This window comes from Papio anubis, chromosome 2 (assembly GCF_008728515.1).
Source record: "Papio anubis isolate 15944 chromosome 2, Panubis1.0, whole genome shotgun sequence".
In the NCBI taxonomy this organism is placed as follows: domain Eukaryota; kingdom Metazoa; phylum Chordata; class Mammalia; order Primates; family Cercopithecidae; genus Papio; species Papio anubis.
Genome location: NC_044977.1, coordinates 123842507 through 123856820, shown reverse-complemented (window position 1 = coordinate 123856820; position 14314 = coordinate 123842507). Strand labels below are relative to the sequence as shown.

Genomic DNA, 14314 nt, shown 5'->3' with positions numbered 1-14314 from the left:
CCTGTCTGCAGGGCCGGGGAGCAAGAGGGGAGGCTGGGTGTTCTCATGCTCTGCCACTGCTAATGCATGACCTGGTGCATTCAGATCAAGCACCCCATGCCTGTCAGTCTCTCCCAAAACTGTCTGCTGGCCTTTCCATTAGAGAATGTTCTGCCCTTCCTGGTGGCTGGCCCACAACATAGCCATTGCTGACCCACCAGTGTTCAGCTGGGGACCCGGGATCAGTCCAGCCCCTTTATCACAGCCAACTAACGGGCAGCGGGCTATACAGCATCAAATGCCTACATCAAAAAGATAGATCTCAAGTCAACAACCTAACATTACACCCCAAGGAACAACAACAACAACAAAACAACAACAACAACAACAACAGAACAAGAGCAAACCAAACCCAAAGCTAGCAGAAAAAGAGAAATAACAAAGCTCAGAGAAGAAATAAATAAAATTGAGCCAAAAAATTTTAAAAATCAACAAAACGGAAAATTGGGTCTTTGAAAAAATTAATGAAATTGGTGGACCACTAGCTAAATTAAGAAAAATGAGAAAGGATTCAAATACGCACGATAAGACAAGATAAAGGTGGCATTACAAGTGATACCATAGAAATACAAAAGATCATCAGAGACCACTATGAGCATCTCCACACACGAACTAGAAAACATATAGAAAATGGATAAATTCCTGGAAATGCATAGCCTCTCAAGACTGAAACAGGAAAAAAACAGAAATTCTGAACAGACCAATATGAGTAGTGAAGTTGTATCAGTAATAAAAATTTTCCCAAGAACAACAGCAACAAAAAAAGCCAAGATCAGACAGATTCACAGCAAATTCTACCAGTCATAAAAAGAAAAATTGATACTAATATACTGAAACTATTTCAAAAAAATCAAGGAGGAAATACTACCTACTCATTCTAAGAAGCCAGTGTAACACTGATACCAAAGCTAGGCAAGGACACAATAAAGTTTAGAGGTCAATACCATTAATAAACATAGATACAAAAGTTCTCAAAACAAATACTAGCAAATTGAATCCAACAACACATCAGAAAGATACTACTCCATAATCAAGTGGGTCTTATCCAGGGGATGGGGGATGTCTCAACATATGCAAACCAATAAATGTGATTCACCACATAAACAGAATTAAAACCAAAACTGTATGATATCTCAGTAGATGCAGAAAAAGCATCTGATGACATTCAGCATCACTCCATGATAAAAACCCTCAACGAACTAGGCACAGAAGAAACATTGACAAAATAATAAAGGTCATAAGACAACAAACCCCAGCCAACATCTTACTGAACTGGGAAATGTCTAAAACATTCCCCTTAACAACTACAAAAAGTCAAGGATGCCTACTTTTACCACTTCTATTCAACATAGTATTGGAATTCCTAGCCAGAACAATCAGGCAAAAGAAAGAAATAAAAGGCATTCAGGCCGGGCACGGTGACTCAGGTCTGTAATTCCAGCACTTTGGGAGGCTGAGGCGCGTGGATCACGAGGTCAGCAGATCGAGACCATCCTGGCTAACATGGTGAAACTCCCGTCTCTACTAAAAAACAAACAAACAAACAAACAAAAAACAACAACAACAATTAGCCGGGTGTGTTGGCGGACTCCTGTAGTTCCAGCTACTCAGGATGTTGCAGTGAACCGAGATCATGCCACTGCACTCCAACCTGGGCGACAGAGCGAGACTCTGATTCAAAAAAAAAAAAAAAAGCATCTCAATTGGAAAAAAAGGAAGTCAAATTATTTCAATTATTTCTGTTTGCTAATGATGTTATCTTATGACTAGAAAACCCTAACGGCTTCTCTGAAGACTCATCAATTGATTGGATAAAGAAAATGCTGTAAGATACGTACCATGGAATACTACTCCACTACAAAAAAGAATGATTTTATGTCTTTTGCAGCAACATGAAGGGAATGAGATGGAGGCCATTATCCTAAGTGAAATCACTCATAAACAGGAAGTCAAATACTGCATGATCTTACTTGTAAGTGGGAGAGCTAAACAACAGGTGTTAACTAAACACATGGACGTACAGAGTAGAAAAATAGACATCGGAGACTCCATATATTGCAAGGGTGGGAGAGGGGTAAGGACTGAAAAATTACATAGTGGCTACAATGTTCCCATTCAGATGGTGGGTACTAAAAGTCCAGACATCATCACTACGCAATACCTCCAGGTAACAAAACTTCACTTGTACCAATTAAATCTATAAAAATAAAAATAATAATAATAAATTTTAACAAAGCAGTGATATGATATGTTTTATCTCATTTAATCCTCACAACAACTCTATACATTTACAATCATCATCGTGTCTCCATAATGAAGAAGAAATAACAAAGGAACATAATGATGAAGAATTTGTCCAGAGTCATAAAAGCTAACAGTGGGGACAGGAATTCAATCCTACCATGTGGCTCAAAGCTTAAGCTCTTAACCACAACATACATTACTAATCATTAAATTAATCATTTACAATAAGCTAAAATAGTAATCAGTTACAGATACTCTTCAACTTACAATGTGGCTACTGCCCAATAAACCCATCATAAATTGAAAACATTATAAGTTGAAAACGTATTTAGTACAACTAACCTACTAAGCATCATAGCTTAGCCTAGCTAACCTTAAATGTGCTCAAAACACTTACATTAGCTTACGTTTGGGCAAAATCATCTAACACAAACCTATTTTATAATAAATTGTTTAATATCTTATGTTTTTCTTTAACCTTCATGATCACATGGCTGACTATGAACTTCCTAGCATCGTATTTTACCACATATCACTAGCCTGGGAAAATACCAGAATTTGAACTTTGAAGTATGGGTCCTACTGAATACATACTGTTTTTACACATCTTAAAGTCAAAAAATTGTAAGTCAAAAATGGTAAGTCAGGGACCATTTGTATTGAAAAACCTTGATAAAATCCACAATAAAATAAAATTCAGCATTTAAAATGAATGCATGGTCTAGTATGTACCAAAATCCAAATGTATATTTTTCAAGTGTGATTAGCTAAAACAGGATGGACTTTTTACTTAATCTGAAGAAAAACAAACACTATCCCTAGCATAGAAACTAGTCCCCTCTTTCCATTCTTGTTTCATGAGCTACATTCTTCTGGAGAAATGATAAAAACATTATCCTAAATCCATATTCTAAGTGTAAAATAAACTTTAAAATGATAATTTTATATAAATACATGGTTATATCATTATATTAATATGTATTTCAAAATATACTCTGCATAATTTTTATTTAATAAAACTTGCTAATTTTAAGTGAATTTCCCCTAAACATTTGGCCCTGTTTTTACACTATAATGCAGAAAACTGAAAATGAGTTTCAGCATATAATTGTAAGCCAAGTATCTGTTAACAACATACTTTCAGTAAAAGTAGCCAAACGAATATTTGTAGACTGGAAGATCAATGCTGGACTTGCAGAGTAAGCTTATATATTTTGTTATACAAGGATATTTGGATTCAAATTGAGCTAAAATGAACTCCAACTGGAAAATCTTTTTAGGCAGTTTGGACAACTGGCAGAAACATGCTAAAAATATAAATAAGGACTCCTTTCCACCACAGATGCTTCCTCGATGATGGAATATCCAACTGCAGTTTTAACAAATATCTTGTTAATCTGATGAATGCCAGATCAGTTGTGCAAAGCATCAGAATCCATTTGAGTTTAATTAAGTTATTCACATTTGCCAAATTAATATATAAGAAAATTGGAACTTTTGGGCTTCATCTTTGCCATCAGTATATGTAAATGGATAGGTCATTAAAAATTTTGCCAACAACAAAAGCACACTGTTTATTATCTTCCATCTATGTGCTGGACACAATGCTAAATATTTTACATGTATTAACTCATTACGTGTAATAACTTTGAGATACAGATTACTATTATCCCTAGTAACCTATTTCACAAATGAGGAAACAGAGAAAAAGATGGATTAAGTCATTTGCTGAAGGTCACATAGCTAATAACAGGTAAAGTTGAGTTTCAAACTCCCAAAACACAAGCCCTTAACTGCTATCTCCCATACACAATTTTCCCTGGTGAAGGCCAGGGAAATATATATATATATATACACACACACACACATATATATATCTCCTTTATATATATCCACATATACATGTATATGACCTTCAAATACATATATTCACTCTAATTATCCAGTCAGCATAACCATATGCAATGACAGATGCTAAGAACAAAAGATAACATCAGAGTTTAACAGTACCATGGTCTATTTCATTAAATCTGCCTAACTTGAATTTTTAAATAGCTTATTATTATGTGTTGACAACTAATACGGGATATTATTTTTATTCAAATAAAAGAACATTATTTCTTAAAATCTTTTAAAAGACTGTTTAAATTCTTTATTCTAAATTCTGGCTTGTCTACACAATGTTTCTCAGGTAAATCAGCTGTTTAATCACTGCATACAATGTCACTCTCATGTGTTTCCAGCTAAGGCACATGCTGCTTATCTTGTCTGGGACATCCTTCTTCTTACTTTTCCTTCCTTCTTGAAAAATAGGTCCTTCATTTTCAGGTCACGCTCTATCAAGTTCCATGGCTCAAGTGCTTACCACAGAGTAGGAGTCACAAAAAATACTGACTCATAGCTCCTGTATAATTCCTTTTCAGATCATTAGGAGCAGATCCCAACAATTTAATTCAACCTGTAAGCACCTTTTAGCTTTCATACTTTTAACTTAAGACATATTAATAAAAGCTTTCATACTTTTAACTTAAGACTTTCTGTCTCTGAGATGTTTATAATTTTTACACATTTCTGGACAGTAATAATTGTTTAAGATTCCTTATTGTCGAACATCATATCAAATAATAAAATAATATAATAAGAAGAATATTCTACTACCAAGAGCTAGGGTTTTACATTTAATATTGTTATTAGCTCTTTATTAGATGTGCAGCATTCTAACTCAGAGTCCAGTTAAAACTGCCATTAAATAAACCTAACAATATAGATTTAAGTCAGAAATGATTATGGCTAAGTTCTCTAAAACTATAACATAATATACAAATATTAGTGTATATAATCATTAAATTCTTTGAAGAGGAAACTGCTTTTTACCTATGTGTTATATTTAAAATTGCAAATGATGCTGCAGTACCTTCGATGATAACTGAAATGAAAATATGTCTAAATTAATAGAATGTCTATATTATGAAATAGTTTCAAATAAATAATTCACTCATTAAATATTTGTCGAGTGCCTACCACACTGCAGGCATAATTCTAGGTGGTGGGCACACAGCAGTGAACAAAACTAAACTTCTACCCTCATGAAGTTTACATTGCAGATAAGTAGAAAATAAACAAATATATATTAAATGATGATCAATATTACATAGACAAAAGAAATAGCTTCACAAAACTGGAGAGTGCAAATTAGCTTTTACTATTTTATAAAGGGCTATCAGTGTAGGTAATATTTGAGTTGATATTTATTGATGTGAGGAAACTGTGAGGGAAGACTATTGGAAAAAAAATTAAAGCCTCAATTTTGAACACGTTAAAATAGTGATGCCTATTAGACATTCATATAAAGGTGTTGAGTAGGCAGACTGAGCCAAAATTTCAGGGGAGAGGTATAAGGTGAATGTCTAAATTTGGGGATGATCAATATAGATAGGGTCTTTAAAGCCAAGAGAGTGGTTGATACTGCTAAAGAGTAAGTATAGATGGACAAGATTAAAGCCCTGTGGCATTCCAACATTAAGAGTTCAAAACAGAAAACCAGCAAAGAAGACAGAGAAGAAACAGATATCAATGTCAAATGAAATCAAGAAATCATAGTGTCCCAGAGGGAGCCAACTGAAGAAAATCATCGATAAGGAGAGGGATACTGTACTATAAAATATTCCAAATACATTAAGAACTGAGAATTGACCATTGTATATGAGAATGTGGAAGTCACTGGTTGACCTTGACAAACAGTTCCTGGATAGTAGTGGGGACCCAAGACTGAATGGAGAGAATTCAAGAGAGAATGGGAACCCGGTAATTCCAGTTCTGGGTGTATACCCAAAAGAACTGAAAGCAAGGTCTTAAAGAGGTATTCGTACACTTATGTTCATAGCAGTATGACTCACAATAGCCAAAAGGGGGAAACAACCCAAGTGTCCACCAATGGATGAACAATTAAGCAAAACGTGGCACATCCATACAAAGGAATATTATTCAGCCTTACAAAACAAAGAAATCCTGTCATTCCACAATATGAATAAGACTTGAGGATATTATGCTAAGTGAAATAAGCCAATAACTAAAAGGCAAATGGTGTATGATTTTACTTATACGAGGTAGAGTAGTCAAAATCTCAGAGACCGAAAGTAAAATACTATTTACTAGGGACTGGGGGGAATAGGGATGGGGAAGTGATTGTTTAATGGATATAGAGTTTCAGTTTTGCAAAATGAAAACAGTTATGTGAATGAACGCTGGTGATGGTAGCATAACAATGTTAATGTACTTAACGCTACTAAACTGTATACTTAAAATAGCTAAGTTGATACACTTTATGTTATATGTATTTCACCACAATTTTGTAAATGTTCGTGAAATTGGTACCAATGAGAAGTTAAAGAGCAGCCAGAAGTCATAATTTTCTGTAACTTTTTCATTTCACTTTCACTTTATAGCTTTTTTTTTTTTTTTTTTTTTTTTTTTTTTTTTTTGAGACAGAGTCTCACTCTGTCCCCCAAGCTGGAGTGCAGTGGCGAGATCTCGGCTCACCACAAGCTCTGCCTCCCGGGTTCACGCCATTCTCCTGTCTCAGCCTCCTGAGTAGCTGGGACTACAGGGGCCCGCCAGCATGCCTGGCTAATTTTTTGTGTTTTTAATAGAGACAGAGTTTCACCGTGTTAGCCAGGACGGTCTTGATCTCCTGACCTCGTGATCCGCCCACCTCGGCCTCCCAAAGTGCTGGGATTAAAGGCGTGAGCCACCATGCCCAGCCTTCACTTTGTAGCTTTTAAAAGAAGAATATAGGCCGGGCGCCGGTGGCTCACACCTGTAATCTCAGCACTTTGGGAGGCCAGGGTGGGTCCCATGAGGTCAGGAGATTGAGACCATCCTGACTAACACGGTGAAACCCCCTTTCTACTAAAAACACAAAAAATTAGCTGGGCGTGGTGGTGCATGCCTGTAATTCCAGCTACTTGGGAGGCTGAGGGAGGAGAATTGCTTGAACTCGGGAGGCGGAGCTTGCATTGAGCCGAGATTGCGCCACTACACTCAAGCCTGGGCGACAGAGCCAGACGCTCTCTCAAGAAAAAAAAAAAGGGAGAGAGAGAGAGAGAGAAGAATATATGTCACTTGTGAGAAAAGAAAAAAAAGACATACATAGCAGCCTTAAACATAATAGCAAAAATACTGAAACAACCCAAATGTCATTCAATATACGCATGGATAAACAAACTGTGTTATAACTGTACAATGGAATACTGCTCCATAATACAAATGAACACATTACCGATAAATTTAACATGGATGAATCACCATGTGGAGCAAAAGAAGCCAAAAATATATAATATATCATTCCATTTACATAAAGTTCAAGAACAGATATCACCAAATCTATAGTGTTAAAAATCAGGACAGTAGTGGCCTTGGTGTTGGGGATTGATTGGAAAAGGCACATGAGAACTTTCCAGGATAAAGGTAATCTTCTACGTACATTAATAAAAAGGTATGTGACTATACACTGAAGTTCATCCATTTCATAGTAAATTATGCCTCAATATTAAAAAAATTAGACAATGGGAGGATACAATATGATGAAGCAAGTATAGACAACTCTTCAGAAGAGTTTTACAATAATGGGGTGCAGACTTGGAGGTCATAAAGAATTTTTTTTGTTTGGATATTTTAAATTTTAAATTTAAAATTTTGGTTTGGTTTTGCTTTTGGATGGGAGATACTGCAGCATGTTTGTGTACTAATAGGTATGATTCAGAGGAGCTGGGACAAAGTCTAAGGTGATGTCTTTAAACGAGAATGAGAGGATGAAATTCAGAGAATAAGTACAGGTGTTGGCTGTCCCCAGCAGCATGCATGCTCAACCCACAATAACAGTAATGAAGAAAAAGTATATGGCTACCAAGCAAGTTAAGTCGGGAGCGGTGTATGAGGCCATGTGAAAATTTTAACTGCTTAATATACCTACTACACAGTATATGTTTATAAATACCATATAGTGTACATACTAGTAGAGCAGCTTTGTTCTCACACTGTCCACAAACTTTCCCATTTATCTTGGGTTTTTCACATTCTGAAGAATTTGCCATTTTATAATTAACTCTTGGTTTCACTGGCTCTGCAAGAAAAAAAAACAATGTTACTCCAATCGTTTAAAAATATAATGATTTTTCCAATTGATAAATTAATGAAAGTATGCACACTTCCCATCTCTGGATCTAACTGAAGCCCACATAGAACAAATTCTAAACATTTATAATTATACATATTCATAATACATATATGTATATAAATATATATTATATATATTTCTAAATTTTTTCTACCGAATTATATTAATCATGCAACATTAAATGTGTTTACTATCCTCCAGAAAAACATCTTATTTCCTTGAGAATTATTATAAATTCAAATTATATTTTTGGTTTTGCTATTATTAAACAATCTATTAAGATATAAAGTAATTTTTCTATTTTTAAAACTTTACTAGAGTGAAATTTTAATTTATAATTTACACTGCTAAATTATCTTCCTTATTAAAACATTATATCAATAAAATTTAAGGAACAGTGCTGTAAATGTCCTCACTTTTGAAAAATACTATTATTATAATCATGTATTAAGTTTACTTTTTTGACACAAAAGCCCCCCAAAATACTCAAATAAAATTTATGTTGAAAATCAACGTGTCATGATTTGGGGGTTTAGAATCTTTATACTGCACGAACAATTCTAAAACTTTAACTTTATTTGTAATTCAAATGTAAAAGAAAGGAATGTCTTTAGCATTTAATAACATGGTGATAAACTATTTACCTTGAATCTGTTCCTTCAGTAATTTTAATTTCACTTTTCCAGCAGAAAACTGTATTAATAAAATAGACACTATTTGTCAGGTGTATATTATCTTATTCAGTGAAAGTTTAAGTTACTAACAAAAACATTAGAAAGCTGTAGCTTTGGTGCATTTTGAACAAAAAATTATTTTTAAAGAATAATATAAAATTAATAGGAGATCATCATTAAGGCATATGTGTACCTTTTAATTAATCTAATAGAAATCATAAAAAAGAAAATAAATTTTAAAAATATACGTAAACCAATTTTTGAAAACATAAATTGTCTTTTAAACAAAAATCATTATATGTCATCATGTAATGATTTTAGGAAAGTGCTAGTGTTCAAATATTGTAAAGGTTTAATACATCTTTTCTATTTCTGCTCTTTCTGAGACACACAGTCTAATATTTGTGTAAGCTGAATCTAAACTGAATTGTGACTAATCTATTCTGCTTACATTACTATAGAAACCATATTATTTTACTTGCCCAATTTAGAGAACTACATGTGTAGGCATCACAGACTTATCCTTCAAAAGTGTTATCAGTGATCCCTGACTTTCCTAAATATTAGTCAAAAAAAATTGAATAAATAAGATTCACTGCTAGATATTTCAAATAAATCTTCACTTAAAATTTGGGGATTTTAATATTTTAGGAAATAAAATACACTTGCCAATTGAACATGCTTGCCTTGATCTTATTAAAACCAACATTTAAAGTACACAAACGAGAATGAAGGATGGTATGCATTTATATAGATACTGTCAATTCAGGCCTAGTTTTCAATTTGCAATTTGCATGCTCAATTGCTCAATTTGTACGTGAGAATATGAGAACAATGGCTTCCTCTATATCTATGGCTGTACCAACTGCAGTCATCTGAAAATGTAGGCCTAATTATTCTCAGTGAATCTAGTGGTTTTGCTTCAAAGGGGCAGTTATTTTTCACATTCTTCAAAGTAACTGCTCAGATGCTATGTACCAAACATAGCAGAAAAGAAAACAAGATTGAAATAATCAATTTTTCTATGAACCACACTTTTATTTTTAAACTGCTAATGTTATACAAGTTACAGATAATCTAATCTCATTTTTCATAACCAAATTATCCAGTATGATTACTTTAATGATACATCTGAATTGAAATATGATTAGTGTGGTTATAGGCTACCCTGGATGGAATGGATAGATATGCCCAAGCAAAATGAACCCATTATTCGGGAAATTGTATAATTTGTTTTTATTATTATGATTAATATTGTTCTGCTCTATGAACACAGCCATATTTATTTCAAGTAATTCAAATTGCATAAAAATATTTCAGTGAACAAACTGCTAGCTGCTATTTTTAGACAAATAGAATTTCCTCATAGGTCTGATTTTTATCCATTTGGGAAAGGGTTGGAGGTAGGGTTGAACCAAGGATACACATACTTACACAAACACACATATACACATATACACACATGTACATACACATATATAATACATGCATATCTATATATACATATAGATAGAAAGATGGATATCTGTATATGTTTGTATATACAAATGTCAGGAACTTAATATACTAAAGCCTATGACTTATTCATGTGCTGACTCCCCCACCAGTAGGTATTGAAGGGGCGCTATCAGGGGGCAGGAAATCTTAGTGGATTTACCACACAGACATATTATCTAAGCCACTGGGGTCAGACTATGTTGTCATTATCAGCCTCCCTGGCATTCACAAATACCTCCGAACTCCCACCAATGCCTTCATCTGCCACACTGAGCCCAAACTTCTCCCACAAGTCATCTTTCAGACGTTCTCACTGTCAACCCAATTAGCTACTGAAACTTTGCAATTCTGTACTAATTGTCGTTCCTTCCAAGCCCCTACTGCCATTCCATGGAGCTTCTATTAAATAGTCATTTATGTATCTTATGCGTTAAACCTTTCCCAAAAATGTTTCACTCAAAAGTTTACATCAACTGAAAGCCACCTTTACTTAGACACAGTCTTCACCAAAGCACTTCCCATAGGACCTAGCTCCTTTCCACTTCCTTTCACACACCAGGAGAGAGAAAATTTTTCGATTTGCTCTTCAGTGCTGCTTCCAGAATATGATTCTGCTATTATGATTCAGCAAAGTTGCCTCTACTGTAGGTCCCCACCATCCACTTATTGCCTGTGTCAATATCTAGGATCTCTTCCACCTGAACTTCAGCAACCTGCTCAGTATTTCTCTCCATCACATTTCTGCGTGACAGTCTTAGAGACTTCAATGTACGTGTTCACCTGACATCCTGGCTTGAAGACCCTCCAACATGCTGCCTACTGTGAACATCTAAATGCCTCTTCAGCCACCTCACCATTATGACCAAATCTGGCACGTAAGCAGCATTCTGAAAAGCCACACTTTCAAAATCTCAGACTGAAAACTTTTTCAGTGCCAACATCAATCACCTTATCTCTTCCCTCTGATACCTTCAATATCTATGTACCACTGTGATAAAAATAATACTGTAGAGTCTCCTACAAATCCACGCTGAACAACCTCAGTAGGCTCTATGGTTCTTCGGCAATCCATTTACTCATTTGCTACTAATCCCCAACCACAACTCCCACAGCGGCTACTCCAAATCTCTTCATTTCCAAGAACTCAAATTCATCCCATTTCCCTTCATTCACCTGAGAAGATGATATTGTCTTCAACTGTCCTAAGAAAGTTGAGATCTTCCTATTAAAATGTTTCAGTGTCCTACCTCACCACTTGTCAAAAAAATCTCTAAAATTTATTTTCATTGCCACCTGTTTTTTCTTCCACCTTTCTTGTCTCACACACAAAAAAATATGTCTTCCTTCCTTGGTGAAGGCCTCTTTAATGAACCATCCCTTCAAAGACCACACACCCAGCAACTGGCACCTCTTTCATCCACATTTTTACTCTTTCCTGTACTAAGATGTCCATCTTTCATTCTACAAACTGGCTCACATCATCCTGCCAATTCTAGAAAAGAATTTAATAAAGTCTTTCCTTGATTCTATTAAACCCTTGAAAGGTCACCCTCTACTTTCATGATGGTTGCAACAATAGTCTTTACTCACTGCTTCCCATCCTTTTCTTTTCAACCAATTGAAATCTACTTTCTTATTTAATATTGACACACTCATCATCGCATTTAGGGCTTTTAAATATTTTCATTATCCAGGAATAGACATTTTAATGTAACGTTTAGGTATCATTACAAAGTGGTTTCACATATATCAAAGAGTTTTTGACATTGCTCAAAAGCTCTTTGAAGTAGTAGGTATTATTATGCAAGTTTACAAATATGGTAATAGAGGCTTGGAAAGATTAAGTGAATGTTAATCTATATAATCTAATGCAGAGTTTCCAGACCTCAGCATCACTGACATTTGGGGCCAAATAATTCTTTGTTGTGGGGGTTGTCAAGTGCATTGTAGGATGTTTAGCAGCACCCCTGGCCCTTATTCACTATATATCTTTAGGAAAAAACACACATAAAAACAACAACAACAACAAAGTGTATCTCTCAATGTTAACAACTGAAAATGTCTCCAGACATTGTCAAATATCTCCTGCGAAGCAAAATTGTCCCCTTGAGAAACACTGGTCTAAATAGATACTCAAAACGTTTTTCACTACACAATATATTGGACATTATTGACTTCATATTTTCTAGAAATGTTCTCCTTTACTTTTGTCCTTATAACATTGAACTACTTCGATTTTACTTCTGCCATTCTTTTTCTTCTCAATCTCTCTTCACTAGGGAGCTGGCAAATTATCTTAGACAAGCCTGAGAGCTTATATGTTAAATCTTGGCCCTGACTTTTGACCTTGAGTGAGTTATTTAATTTTTTTGATGTTAAATTATTTCATCTGTGAAACTGGAATAATAATAACATCCTCTTAGGAGTGATATAAGCACTTAATGAGATAAGAAAGGAAAAGAAGTTAAACCGTTGACTGGTATTAACACTTATTGAGCTTATTGAGTGAATATTACAGTTCTCTTTGCCAATATAGTTTACACACTGGCTTTCTTTAAGCTTTATTCTTTATACCTCTCTACTTTTTACAAATCCCTAGGGAGTACATTTAGTCCTTTAACTGCAACTTTCTTGAAAATTCAAACAAAACCCTAAATGTATACCCTGTACTTTTCTGAGTCCCTTCTTTATGCTGTCTCTTAGTCAATCCAGCCTGTAATATCAATTATACGTTTGACTTCCTCTTCTCCTTTCTTACTCTTTCATGGTTCCATATTTTTCTTTATATATGTTTTTCTACCCTTCTAATTCAGCCTCCTTTCATCTGACCTATAGATTCTTTTAATAGTCTTACATATAGCCTGTTTCTAGTGAGATAAGTTTTTTTAATTTTGGGGGTTAAAACTTTTATAATTGATTTTTCCCTAAGATAGATGACACTAGAGAATAAAATGCTTTCTCAAAGCCAAAAACTTTAGAAGTGCCAAGTAAGATCTTTGTAGATTCTAACTGACCCAATGAAAGTTTAATGATAGGTACATAAAAAACAAAAGCTGTGTAAGTTAATATTTACCAAGTCATGAATCTTGCACTAAAGAATCCAGAAGCAAAACTGTTTTCTTTATGTAAAAACACTTATCTGATTTTCATCTTCAATATAATATTATATTTTATAGTATACAGTAAAGGAACAGCAATTCTATAGCTGGGAAACTGAAAAGCATTTTTTTCCTTGGGTATATTTACACATGGAATCAACAGTATATGAATAATAAATTAGTATTGAAGCAGAATATAAAACACTAAACAAATTTGATATAAAAGTAGGAATAAAGTCTCTCATTTGTTATATTAAACAACATTAGCTTTCACCTTAGTTTAGAAGTATTGAGTTCTACTTTATATACTTTAAACTAGATCCACACTGAATGGAAAAATTCAGTTTGGAATATGGACAAATTCACTGCAAGGTAAAATTTTGAAATCAGTTTGTAACTGAAAAACAAAAACATAATTGAATAATGAAAGTTGCATATTACCCTACAAAATAAATCAAAAATTGAATAATATACAAAGTTGTTAAAATAAGGAGAGCATATTCCGAGTATAGAAGAAAATGCAAGACCTAAAACAGAATATCTTCTTGCTTAGCAGAATGCATAAGAATCAAATAGTATCTTCTTAC

At 34.2% G+C, this 14314-nt stretch overlaps 1 protein-coding gene across 8 annotated transcripts in view; it reads right to left on the bottom strand.

Annotated features, from left to right (window-relative positions):
• ZBBX (zinc finger B-box domain containing) overlaps nucleotides 1–14314 on the bottom strand; it is a 137190-nt gene that overhangs the window by 108571 nt on the left and 14305 nt on the right. For 6 of the 8 annotated variants that reach the window (XM_017955734.2, XM_017955735.2, XM_009201412.2 and 3 more), the window contains 2 exons: nucleotides 9103–9151; nucleotides 8295–8404 (listed from right to left, as the gene is read on the bottom strand). In XM_017955734.2, coding sequence (XP_017811223.1) covers nucleotides 8295–8404; nucleotides 9103–9151 — 159 coding nt within the window. Of the gene's footprint in view, nucleotides 1–8294; nucleotides 8405–9102; nucleotides 9152–11113; nucleotides 14307–14314 lie in introns of those variants that run through there. The other 2 variants (XM_009201415.4, XM_009201416.1) reach the window with 2 other exon arrangements.